Genomic DNA, 13,884 nt, shown 5'->3' on the forward strand with positions numbered 1-13,884 from the left:
TTCCCAAAACTCCTGTATGTTCTACAGACGACCCCCCTTCTATTATCCAAGTCGGATATATCTTCTCTGAATACCTCTATCTCCTGATACATCTGGGCTGGCAAACGTCCAAGGATTAGCATGAAAAAATTGTCCCAGACGGTACCTAGAGGAGGAATCAATCTACCTGATGTTAAACAATACAATCTTGCGTGCCTCCTCCGCATTGCTATGGACTGGCTTGGAGACAATAATTACTACACGGACTCCAGCCTAGACTCTCAACTTTGCGCCCCCTTATCCCTCAGTTATCTTCTTCATGCCAAACCCTCCAAGTTGGCGCTACATATCACCACTAATTCATTACTACTCCCCATAATACAGGCGTGGCAAATGGCGAGGAAATCTCTCAAACTTCAACACCTATACTCACTCTCGATGCCCCTTATAGGCAACCTGGAGTTTCAGGAAGGAGAGGCTCTGCAACCCTTCATTGCCTGCCACTCTCTTGGTATCCGCAACCTACGCAACTTGCTTAATTCCTCCCGTGTCCCGCTGTCTTTCGCGGAGGCACGAGAAAAATATGGCCTGCCCCCTCACCACGAGTTTGCCTACTTCCAGGCAATACATTATCTTAAAAATGTACTTTCTAAATTGACGGGGAATGACTTTCTTAACTCTCTAGATACATTACTCCAATCAACATGCTACTCTATATCAACCATTTATACACGTATCCGTCATGAACTCATTCCTGACACGGACCTTCCAGAGCTGTCCCAATGGTCCTCCCACATTCCAATGGTAACCCCTGAATCCCTCCTAAATCACTTTCAACTCACCCTAAAACTTATCCCTGCAAGCTCCTATCAAGAGATGGCCTATAAAATGCTCCATAGGGCATACATCTCACCTAAACGCCGATCTTTGATGGGCATCTCAAAAGACAGCAAATGCACTAAATGCTCAATGGAGGAGGCCGACCTCTTCCATTGCTTCTGGGACTGTGCTCTGGTGTCACAGTTTTGGCATGAGGTACATCATTATGGAACCACCTCCTTAGGCATATCCTTTAGTTGCACTGTTTCTTGGGCATTGTTTGGGTGTTTGACCGACCAGCCAGACATCCCCAGGTCTAACAAAAAACTACTTATGATATTATCTGCGGCTGGCAGGAAGGCAATCCTACAACAATGGATCCACAACATACCTCCTAATCTTTCGATGGTGACCTCTAGATTATTTTTTCTATTCACCATGGACTGGCTGGAGGCCTCTATCCATAAGGAGCGGCTCACCCCTGCCTTGTTCCAATGCTGGGACACATACATTTTGACACTCCCCCTACACACTAAACAAGCCATTGACAAATGCTTTCAATCTACCTCATGGTACCTCCTCCACACTTTAGCCCAACCTAACCCCTTGAACATCTGATTTGCCCTCTCTCCTTTCCTTTTTCCGGATCCCTCCTCCGCTCCGTTCTATTTCCAATCGTCTACCGGGTTGACTAGAAATATGGACCCTCGATATGGGAGGATTGCTCTGTGGATGGATCAACGGCCCGTGTCCCATAGTAGGCATTACATGTTAGTTTATTTTCTTATGTTCTAGATATTATGTATATGTTTAGGGAATTCGAAATACTCTGTCCATATTGGCGGAGAACTGATGTTTAAACCACCCCTTTTCGTCTATAGTCTGCGCCGCTTGGAGAACTAAAGCATGTTCTCAATTCCCTGATATCCTTAGTTATACATAAGTTACCCTCCTTGGAAGGGTATGAAGGTTTTATGTGGAGAAAAGTTTGAAAATATGTTTTGATCTCTACCAGGTTTTATATGAGACTGAATAATCTGTAACTTCCTGTCTTTTGTCTAGAGGCTTATATATAGTGCATATTATGTTGTACAATGCTAACTATATATTCCATTCGATGTCTCGAAATGCTGTATATCTACTCTGTATGGTGTGAGATTATAATAAAAATAATTTGAAAAAAAAAGAAAGTCTCACATGTGCACTGGATGTCCAGAACCGGGGGATTCTGAACCTGTGATGCCCCATCAGGGATTAACTTCTGAACGTACATCGCGTCAACAGGAGAAGCATCCTGGGTTTCCAAGACTTCAACAGAAGCAATCTCCAGCTCAGATAAGACTTCCTGCTCTAGGATGGGCTCTTGAGTAGTCATCAAATTGCCATCTGTCCAGGTAGATTCCTAGGGTTCATCATTCTGCCACAGATCCAGCAGATTAGGGGATTCTTGTTTTGGAGGTGGATGATCACTTGACATCAAGTCAACATCTCCCAGCTCCATTATCACTTCCTCCTCACTCCCTGTCAACTGAGGAGCAACCGGGAATCCCACATCCTCATCTCGTGTCTCCATAAACATGTCACGATCCATGCAGTTTCTCCTCCATGCCTGGGGTGGCACTCTCTGCTCTGGTGCTCAGCACTCTCTGCTCTGTATCTGCAGCTTGGTAATTAGCTGTTACCACAGCTGTGAGCAGCACCTGAACTCACTATATAGGCCAGCCACACAGGCTCCCAGTTGCCAGTTCATCGTGTCAAGGTTGTCTCAGTTCCTGGTCCTGGTTATGCTGGTCTCTACTGCTAAATCATCCATAGAACTGCCAGGTTCTACCACAGTGCTATCCTCTGATCCAGCTACAGTGCAATCCTGTTATCCTGCTACGTTGCATATTCTACCACAGTGCTATCCTGTGATCCTGCTACAGTACAATCCTGTTATCCTGGTATGTTGCACACTCTACCACAGTGCTATCCTGTGATCCAGCTACAGTGCAATCCTGCTATCCTGCTACGTTGCATACTCTACCACAGTGCTATCCTCTGATCCTGTTACAGTGCAATCCTGTGATCCTGCTACAGTGCAATCCTGTTATCCTGCTACGTTGCATACTCTACCACAGTGCTATCCTGTGATCCTGCTACAGTGCAATCCTGTTATCCTGCTACGTTGCATACTCTACCACAGTGCTATCCTGTGATCCTGCTACAGTGCCTTCACAGTCCACAGTGTCTCAAGTGTTTCCACAGTCTACACCGTTTTCATGTACTCACAGTCTTCTGGCATCCCGTGTATTCACAGTCTCCTGGCATCCCATGTCCCCTCAGTTCTCCCTTTCATTTTGTATTCTCTAATTATCCTGGTTTATACTTATTGTTTACAGTTGTACACTGCTTTAATGAACTTGCTATTGTACCGTGAACATCAGTCCCTGCGAATATGTTCTTACAAAGGGAAATCCAAACGGATTCTGACAAAACACATCTTCTGTGAGCCCCTGTGGCTGCCATGTTCCATCTTGAACAGGTTCCACTGAAGTCAGGGCTTTGTTCCACTCTTCACCCAAGCTACTACGATATTCTTTTTCCGGAGAATGAGGTGGTCCTGCTTCGTAGGAACTTCTCACTGCCATCCTAGGGGTTAACAACAAAACACTGCCACCTGATGTGGCTCTCTCTTGCTGCTTGAAAAATTCCCATGGATTTTCTGTGCATTGCGCAATAATGGCTGCAGCTTCCTCCATGCTCTGGAACGGTAATACCAACTGAAAGGACATTTGTGCCTGTAAATGCTCTACCTCTGAAGAAGGGCCCTCATTTCCACTTTCCAGGCAGATGCCCTTACTAGTGGTATAGCAGGGAGCCTTCCGGGCCTTAGGCACTGGCAGCTCTGGCTCAACTTTCTTGTTCCTTCTGGCTGGAACAGGGTATCCAGTATAGCCGGGTTCCACTACAGTATGGTACCATTCCTCCGCAGCCTGCACCACCATATGTGTCAATTCCCCGAAGATGGCAGCTCCATTTCGGCTGATAATATCTCTGACCCAACATTCGGCATGGGTGTAGTATGGTATGCCGGCGGCCGGGCTCCCGGCGACAAGCATACCGGCGCCGGGAGCCCGACCGCCGGCATACTGACAGTGTGGCGAGCGCAAATGAGCCCCTTGCGGGCTCGCTGCACTCGCCACGTTGCGGGCACAATGGCGCGCTAAGCGCGCCACGCTATTTTATTCTCCCTCCAGGGGGGTTGTGGACCCCCACGAGGGAGAAAAAGTGTCGGTATGCTGGCTGTCGGGATTCCGTCACCGGTATACTGTGCGCCGGGATCCTGACAGTCGGCATACTGAAGACCACCCATTCGGCATAACGTCTTCAGCAATTGGTGTAGCTACACCTGTCTCTGAACTGAAACTAGGCATAGCCAATGGTTTTAGCTTAGAAACCTACTCCTGAAGCTCCACCAAGTCTTGCGACAGAGCCTTATTGGCCAGCACCAGACTTCTATATTGAGTCTGGTCACAGGAGATTTCCTATAATAGTCCTTGGCTATGTACTACAAAGTTTTCAGATCTGGATTTAGCCTTTGCCAAGGTTTTCTGCAACTCTGACTCCTGGCCTGAGAGCTTGGCAATCTCTTCTTTACTCCTTCCCAATTTGGTCAGAGAGTCAGACAAGAGATTCCTTCTCCTCCAGCTTTTGCGTTAAGGTGTTCACCTGCTCTTGAAGGAAATCACATTTTTCCTTAAGCTCTTCTAGCTCCTGGTCCTTTAATTGGACATTGCTTTCAAGGTCACTTATCATGTGACACCAAAAAAAAGGTTCCATGCTAAAATCTTCCCTAAGATCAGGATTACTCGCTAATAAGCTCTCCACTTCACTCTCCAACTGTGGGGCTTTAATAGGGTCACATAAGTTCCTGACCTGAGGTGTTAGAGCTGTCACCCCTTTTGTTTTTGTTTTAGCATGAATTCTCTTTTTGTTACCCATTTGAAGAGACACTTCAGAATATGCTGTATATCTGAAAATATTTATTCACCCTGTTACCTTTGAAAACTGTAAGTGAAAGGGAAAATAAAAATTATTTTCTTTTTAGCACAGATTAAGCTTTTAACAAAGCACTGAAAGGTAGCATATACATAGTGGTCCCAAATACCTTACACTGGTAGTGCAAATAAATAACTTCTCCCTTTAGGCTCTTAAAACTAGAACTCAAGGATTGCTGGGACACATAGTGCCACCAACATTTCTCTATTTAAATAGAACCACATTTATAAAAGGTTTCACATTTGCTTGATTGGTCTTAATGAGCTAATTAACAGGGACACCAGACTCCCATTACCAGATTTTGCAGGCACAGGTAAAAATAAGCTTGGAAAAGAAATTCAGTCATAAATTATCAGCTGCTTGCAACCCCTTAGAGCAAATCAGCACAGCTACTTTCAATGAATGGTGCAAAGCATATAAGACAGAACAGGCCATGCACCCTGTTTAACCTCTTTGCTGCCAATGCAAACCTTTGCACCAAAATCAAACACATTCAGTTTAAACAAAACATATCATTATTTTTACCCCATGGGGTTGGGTTTAACCCCTACTCACAACACCCTTGGTCTGGTACTGATGCACACGAGTTCAGCTTGGTCTGGAGTTCGCTGGTATGTGTGCCACTACCTTGCGGCTGTTGGGTCCTCTGCCACATGTGACACGATTAGCAGAAGGGTCCCTCTTCAGGCGCCATTTGTAACAGGAGACTTGCTAGAATGCACCCTGCTATAAAAATTCCACCAACGACCGACTCCAGGCTTGTGCAAAAACAACAAATACCTTTTATTCAGGTAGCTCAAAAACAAAGCTATGCATAAAACAAAGATCACTGTCTTTAGTATAAACTAGCAGGGAGGTTAGGCCCTGCCTCACTCCCTCTTACTTAATAAGGAACCCTTCAGGTCCCGGCATCCTGACACTAGTGGCCCAACCCTCCGGGTCCCACTGTCCCTAGCAGGCCTATCACCTGGACACTAACTGCCTTCAGGAGCCTTGACTCATGGGAAAGACTCTGCTTTAAACCAAGCACCCAGGTGCTGGCTGATGAAGCAGCTTCTTGGGCTAAAAAGCCTATAAGACCTGGTCTGGGCCAAATGGATGGGAACCCGGTCCATTCACACTTCCAATCCACCCCCAGGACCCTGTGTGTAGCTTACAGGTGGCAAAGTACCTCTCCTGCCACAATATATATATATATATATATATATATATATATATATATTACACATTTAGAGACCACTGCACTTGTGCACTTAACTTGAGAGCTCATTATTATTCAGTTACGATACCCTTTAATAAATAACACGTCGATATACTGCCATACCCAGTATTCAAACCTATAACCAGTTGAATTCTAATAAAACACCCTACTCAGTGAGCTATTTGATTCTGCATAAACACTATGAACACTATACAAAGCTGTTGGTAGTACTTTGTAAAAACATAATCAGCATTGCAATTGCAGTGTGCAGCCACACATCCAATCTCTTGCAGCCACACACTACATAGATCTGCTCAGCTGCAATGCTGATCATTTTTTCAAAGTACAAGGGGACATATGTATTAAACATGGAGAAGTGATAAAGCAGTGTTAAAGAAATTATAAGTGGAACCAGCCAATCAGCTCCTAACTGTCATTTTTCAATCCCGTAATGATTGACTGGTGCATTATCACCTTCCAGTTTTCACTGCTTTAGCACTGCTTTATCACTTCTCCAGGTTTAATACATCTGCTCCAAGGTAAGCTTCAAATAGTTAGAATTATCTAGCTTAGAATTACCTACCTTTCTATGCAAGGGCAGATAGATCAATTAATAGATTGACTGCAATGCCACAGGCAATGGGTTTGAATCCCTGGTATGTCAGTATCTCAGTGGTGCAAGTATGCGGGTACGCCCGGGTACGGAGTACCCATAAGAATTTGGCAGCGGGTACTCGGTACCACCTGCCACACACTTTGCCATTACCACAATTATAATGTGCCACAAAGCAACAAGACCATGGTGCTTGGCAGCATGACGGCTTCTCCCACTTTGTCAGGATTACTGGGAGTGCGACAGTGGCTGTGTTTTCCTGTTGTAATGGAGGCGTTACTCTATATTGTTATTAAATTGGGGGCATTACTATATATTTCTGTTATACTGGAGGTATCACTATATATTTCTATTATATTGGAGGCATTACTATATATTTTTAGCCTTGCCTCTAGATTCCCAAAAAAAGAGGCTGTGTCGTGTGGCCACTCACACTAGCTGCATGTGGCCACGCTCCATCACAACACATGACCACGCCCATTTTCGTCACTCAGTACCACTGAAAGGGCAGTGTGACTGAATAACAAATAAATCTCAAGTTGAGTTCATGAATGTTGTATAGGTATTAGCGACAGAAGGGTTCAGGGTAGGAGACAGGGGCGGCCAGGAGATGTTGGTCTTCAAAATGGAGGGAAGCTACAAGTGAAGGTAATTAAAACAGATAATTGACAAGTGGCGCTAGCAGCGCCCCCGTACCCATTATGTGCAGTGCTGCCTCCTCTGCCCACACCTAGTTGCGGCCCTGGTAATATTTACGTACAGGAGACATGTTCCAGGCTCTAGCTTCCCATCCAAGCCAAAATCAACATCAGATGATGGGCGGCCGGATCTTGCAATCTCCCTATAGACTCCTTATTGATCCAGTGTGACATTCTGCTTGCTGTGGCTCCCAGTTCATTTGAATCCAAAAGGCACCATCAGAAGCCATTATGTTTTTTGGGGGGAATCAGAGCAATGGTACTCCACCGACGGTTGTACCCTGACCACCAGGGTATGCTACAGTACAATTTGTATTGAATACATTTTAAATTAAACATAAACATGATTTTATATACATTTTCCGCATATGCAAGCCCATCACAAGTGGAGGTTACTATTATTACTAACAGTCATCATTGTCATTTCATATTAACCCCTGCCCACGATTACCCACAAATGATACGACTTTCACAGGTATATGTGTGTCTCTGTGCTGGGATGCATCTGATTGCAATTACACGAACACTCCATTACAGTACTGGTTATAGCGTTCAGACACTCCCTTCCTCTCCCATACCTGCGTTCAGACACTCCCTTCCTCTCCCATACCTCCTTTCCTGGCGCAAGTAACGGAATTACACATGAGAGCACATTTGTGTGGCTGCTTTTCTAGGCGTGCGCAGAGATTTCTGATGTAAATTACACTACGCACGCTGGTGTAGTAATCACTGTTTGCTGCTGATGTCAGACGTAGTGGAGCGATGCTTTGCTTCTGTGCATTCTTATATGTCACACTCCACATGTGTCCAGATAGCGTGCACACAGATTCAGGGATGTGATCAAGATGTATGGCAGATGCAGGGTCATCGAAATGTGCTGATAACATACACTGGGTGTTTCTGGGCCGTGACAGGTAGGTGGCTTAGCGCACGCAATGAGATTGTCCGTCTTATGGGCAGGTTATGAGAGTGTCACAGCCAGATCAGTTAAAGGTGTTGCATACACAGCTGATCAACTGCTTACATCTAAGAACCCACCAATCGGTATTTCACCCCCTATGGATACTGATAGTGAGTGTCTCAGTCCTTACACATTCGGATGTATGGCTGTACATGGATTGCATAAAGGGGTCTATTCATGAAGCAGTGAAAAGAGTGGAGAAGTGAGCCTGTGGAGAAGTTGCCCATGGCAACCAATCAGCTGCTCCGTACAATTGTATAGTATGCAAACTAGAAATGTTACTTCAATGCTGATTGGTTGCCATGGGCAACTTCTCCACAGGCTCACTTCTCCACACTTTTCACTGCTTCATGAATAGTCCCCAAAGTCACAGACAGGAAGACACGGTTGCTGATGAGTCCACATAAAAATCAGCCCCTTAATGTTCACTTAGTGGGGGTGGGGCTTGATGACACAAGGGGGTAGATGTATTAACCTGGAGAAGGCATAAGGAAGTGGTAAACCAGTGATAAGTGCAAGGTGATAAACGCATCTGCCAGTCAGCTCCTAACTGTCAATTTGCATATTGGAGCTGATTGGCTGGTACGTTTATCACCTTGCACTTATCACTGGTTTATCACTTTCTTATGCCTTCTCCAGGTTAATACATCTGGCCCAATGTGCATCATCACAGAACGTTTCTGCACTCCTTGGCCTTGCAAGAAAACTGCCCTTCATTTGTGAACAGGCAACTACTGGTGGTGTCCGGACTCTGGGTCGACACCCATTAGGTCGACACCCATTGGTCGATAGTGGCTAGGTCGACAATAGGAATATGTCAACACGGCCATTAGGTCGACATGAACAAGGTCGACATGAGTTTTTCACTTTTTTCGGACATTTTCATACTTTATGATCCACGTGGACTACGATTGGGAATGGTAACCAGTGCAGAGCACATCGGTAGCGGAGCGAGGCACCTTGCCCACAGCTGCAAGGGGATGCGGTGCACTAATTGGGGTTCCTGGTCACTTGACGGAAAAAAACAACACAAAAAAATATATATATATATCATGTCGACCTTGTTCATGTCGACCTAATGGATGTGTCGACCTAGTCACTGTCGACCAATGTGTGTCGACCTAATTGGTGTCGACCCTGAGTCCCATACCCACTACTGGTATGTTCCTATAATTAATGCCATTGAAGGACACTGTATCCAGCCTCTTTTACGGCCCCCAATACTTAAGTATCCAACTAGCTGCAAGTTGTGGAGGCAGATACTTACATGCCGTAGTACTTCTGTATTGACAGTGATAGGACTTGTGGGACAGCTGCATTTTGGGAACTTTTACACACATAACTATGGAAATTGTGAGTAGCACTGTTATGTATTACAGTTGCATATCAGGATAAATGGCCTTTTAAGTAAAAAGAACGGAGAATTCTTTAACACTGACAAATAGAACATGGGCACTTCTCTGCAATTATCCTTATATGTCCTAATAGAGTAAAGAGGTCTATTTACTAAGACTTGGATGTTGGATGGAGATAAAGTGCACGGAGATATAGAGGCATATTGTGAAAAAATTGTGAATGAGAATTTTTTGTTTTCAATTCTCACTGTATTTTCTCACTGGGGCTTATTTATCACCATCCGCATGGCCGTAACTAGGGGGGGACTAGAGGGGCACGTGACCTGGGCGCAGGATTCTGGGAGGTGCAGAGAGAGCAAGAGAATAGGTGGCAGACCCGGCAGCAGCAGCGGTATACATAACTTGGAGCTCGCGGCTGTGAGAGGCAGACCCGCGGTGGAGCTGTGACACAAACGCCGATTCTCCTTGGATCACTAGTGAAGCCGCGCCTCCCGGGTCCGCCTCTCACAGCCGCGGATGTCACTCACCACTGGTCCTAGCAAGGCGCAGGCACACTGCGATGTCCCAGCTATCAGCAGCCTGCTCAAGTCACTAGCAGGTGGTCCCGCCAGAGGAGAGGAGGCGGCCAGCAGAGTGTCAGTATGTGCATGCAATCTCTGCTGCGCCCTGCCTCCTCTGCAAGTGACCTTTTGTATATGGTTGCTGGTCCCTGCTCCAGGATAAGCCACCCGTGTGCTGCTGCTGCTGCTGCTGCTGCTGCTGCTGTGGACCAGGCGGCCCGCCCCCCTTCATCCACCGAGCCCACTCTATGCTACCCTAATTTCAATCTATCTGGAGCTCCATAGTAGCACAAAGGAACTAAACTGCAGCCTTGCCTCAGGTGACGAAAATCCTAATTTCGGCACTGACCATACGCATCTTGGATGTCATGTGATAACAATGCCCAAACTCGCACTGCGATAACTGATTACATCGCAGGGATGTATCAATTATTGCATGCAGGAACAGAGCTGGTGGTCAAGCTCTGTCCCTGTGATGCCTCTTCGCAGCATCATTGGGGTATTTTTCGTAAAAAATCACTCAGTTTTACACTGTGCCCAGAGCAAGATGGGTGCACTGCAGAGAGCTCTCCAGAGTTCTCTGCCTAGAAGCATTTTTGTATGGATTTTTTTTTTTCTACCTTTTACTACTTTTTCACAGGGAGCACTGCTGGCAACAGGCTCCCTGCATCGAGGGACTGAGGAGAGAGGAGCAGACCTTCTTGTCAAAGATAGGCTCTGCTTCCTCGGCTACTGGACACCATTAGCTCCAGAGGGGGTGAATGCAGGTTCTTACTGGGCGTCCACCCCCGGAGCCGCGCCGCCGTTCTCCTCACAGAGCTAGAAGTACAGAAGACAAAAGTCATCAGGCGGCAGAAGCCTTCAGCTTCACTGAGGTAACGCACAGCACTGCAGATGTGCGTCATTGCTCCCATACACCTCACATACTCCGGTCACTGTAAGGGTGCAGGGCGCAGGGGGGGGCGCCCTGGGCAGCAATATAAACCTCTGCATGGCAAAAAGACTATATACATGTACAGGTGGGCTCTGTACATGTATATAAAAGAGCCCCCGCCATATTTTACTAAGTTTGAGCGGGGCAGAAGCCCGCCACCGAGGGGGCGGGGCTTCTCCCTCAGCACTCACCAACGCCATTTTCTCTCCACAGCACTGCTGAGAGGAAGCTCCCGGACTCTCCCCTGCTTACACAAGGTGAAAGGGTGCTTAAAAGAGAGGGGGGGGGGGGGGCACATAATTGGCGGTTTACATATTATACAGCGCTGCTGGGGAAAAACATTTTGTGTTGGTCTCCAGGGTTATTGCGCTGGGGTGTGTGCTGGCATACTCTCTCTCTGTTTCTCCAAAGGGCCTTGACAGGGATACTGTCTTCAGGAAAGGGGTTCCCTGTGTGTGTGTGAAGTGTGTCGGTACGCGTGTGTCGACATGTTTGACGAGGAAGGCTCGCTTAATGTGGAGGGGGAGTGCTTGAATGTCAGGTCGCCGTCGGCAACGCCGACACCGGAATGGGTGGATATGCTGAATGTCTTGAATGCAAATGTCAATCTATTGCACAAACTGATAGGATACGCTGGGAATCTTCGCCAAAAGTTGACAAGGCGCTGACACATTTGTCCAAAAAGGTGGCACTGCCTTCTCAGGATACGTCTTCCCTCAAGGAACCTGCTGATCGCAGGCAGGAAATTACCTTAAAGCACATTTACAATCATTCCGGTACTATTGCTCGACCGGCTATGGCGTCTGCCTGGGTTTGTAGTGCGGTTGTGGCATGGGCAGATTCCTTATCTACGGAAATTGACACCTTAGATAGGGACGCCATTCAAATGACCATAGAGCATATCAGAGATGCTGCCTTGTATATGAGGCATGCTCAGAGAGACATTTGTTTATTAAGCTCCAGAATAAATGCTATGTCTATTTCTGCTAGGCGGCTCTTGTGGACCCGACAGTGGATGGGAGATGCCGATTCAAAACGGCATATGGAGTCCTTGCCTTACAAAGGGGTGGAGTTGTTTGGAGACGGCCTCTCGGATCTTGTCTCTACGGCTACGGCTGGTAAGTCAAATTTCTTACCTTATGTCCCCCCGCAGCATACAAAAAAGGCACCTCATTATCAAATGCAGTCCTTTCGTTCCAATTAAAACAAGAAGGTACGTGGATCATCCTTTGTTGCCAGAGGGAAAGGCAGGGGAAAAAAGCTGCACACAGCTAGTTCCCAAGAGCAGAAGTTCTCCCCTGCGTCTGCAAAGTCCACCGCATGGCGCTGGGGCTTTCCGAGGGGAGGCAGATCTGGTGGGGGCTCGTCTTCGGTTTTTCAGCCACGTCTGGGTTCACTCGCAGGTGGATCCCTGGGCATTAGAGATTGTTTCTCAGGGATACAGGCTGGAATTCGAAGACTTGCCTCCTCGCCGATTTTTCAAATCGTCTCTGCCGGCTTCCCCGTCAGAGAGGGAGCTAGTGTTGGCAGCAATCCACAAATTGTATATTCAACAGGTGATTGTCACAGTTCCTCATCTCCAGCAAGGAGAGGGATATTACTCAACCCTGTTTGTGGTCCCGAAACCGGATGGTTCGGTCAGACCCATTTTAAACCTGAAATCTCTGAACCTGTACTTGAAGAGGTTGAATGGCGGAAATGATGGTGCTCCTGCGCAGGCAGGGGGTCACAATTATCCCATACTTGGACGATCTCCTCATAAAGGCGAGATCTCGGGAGAGGTTGCTGGACAGAGTGTCTCTGTCCATGAAGACGTTGCAGATACACGGCTGGATTCTCAATATACCGAAGTCCCAGATAGTCCCTACAACGCGTCTGACCTTTTTGGGGCTGATTCTAGACACAGACCAGAAAAAGGTTTTTCTTCCGATCGAAAAGGTACAGGAACTCATAGCCATGGTCAGGAACCTACTAAAACCAAACAAGGTTTCAGTGCATCATTGCACGTGGGTCCTGGGGAAGATGGTGGCTTCCTACGAGGCCATCCCTTTCGGCAGGTTCCATGCAAGGACTTTTCAATGGGACCTCTTGGACAAGTGGTCCGGGTCCCATTTACAAATGCATCAAAGGATCACCCTGTCTCCCAGGTCCAGGGTATCTCTCCTGGGGTGGCTGAACAGTGCTCACCTACTAGAAGGTCGCAGGTTCGGCATTCAGGACTGGGTCCTGGTGACTACGGACGCAAGCCTCCGAGGCTGGGGAGCAGTGACACTGGGGAAAAATTTCCAAGGTCTCTGGTCAAGCCTAAAGTCTTGTCTCCACATCAACGTCCTGGAGTTGAGGGCCATATACAACGCCCTGCGTCAAGCGGAGGAATTGCTTTGGAGAAAACCGGTTCTGATTAAGTCAGACAATGTCACGGCAGTGGCTCATATAAACCGCCAAGGCGGAACAAGGAGCAGAATGGCCATGGCAGAAGCGACCAGGATTCTACGCTGGGCGGAAGGCCATGTAAGCGCGCTGTCAGTGGTGTTCATCCCGGGGGTGGACAACTGGGAGGCGGACTTCCTCAGCAGGCACGAGAGTGGGGACTTCATCAAGAAGTCTTCGCACAGATCACGGATCGTTGGGGACTGCCTCAAATCGACATGATGGCATCCCGTCTCCACAAAAAGCTAAAGCGGTATTGCGCCAGGTCAGGGGACCCTCAGGCGGTAGCGGTA

At 47.1% G+C, this 13,884-nt stretch overlaps 1 protein-coding gene across 5 annotated transcripts in view; it reads right to left on the reverse strand.

The window, feature by feature from the left end:
- The window catches only part of NMT2 (N-myristoyltransferase 2), a 250,814-nt gene extending 244,983 nt beyond the window's left edge, over positions 1-5,831 (reverse strand). The window contains exon 1 of one of the 5 annotated variants that reach the window (XM_063921460.1): positions 5,467-5,831. Coding sequence is in view for 3 of the 5 variants with exons in the window: in XM_063921458.1 (XP_063777528.1) it covers positions 5,365-5,369 (5 nt within the window). In the remaining 2 variants the exon portion in view is untranslated. Of the gene's footprint in view, positions 1-5,364 lie in introns of all 5 variants that reach the window. The other 4 variants (XM_063921459.1, XM_063921458.1, XM_063921457.1 and 1 more) reach the window with 4 other exon arrangements.
- Between the last annotated feature and the right edge of the window lie 8,053 nt (positions 5,832-13,884).

This window comes from Pseudophryne corroboree, chromosome 5, assembly GCF_028390025.1.
Source record: "Pseudophryne corroboree isolate aPseCor3 chromosome 5, aPseCor3.hap2, whole genome shotgun sequence".
Taxonomy (NCBI): domain Eukaryota; kingdom Metazoa; phylum Chordata; class Amphibia; order Anura; family Myobatrachidae; genus Pseudophryne; species Pseudophryne corroboree.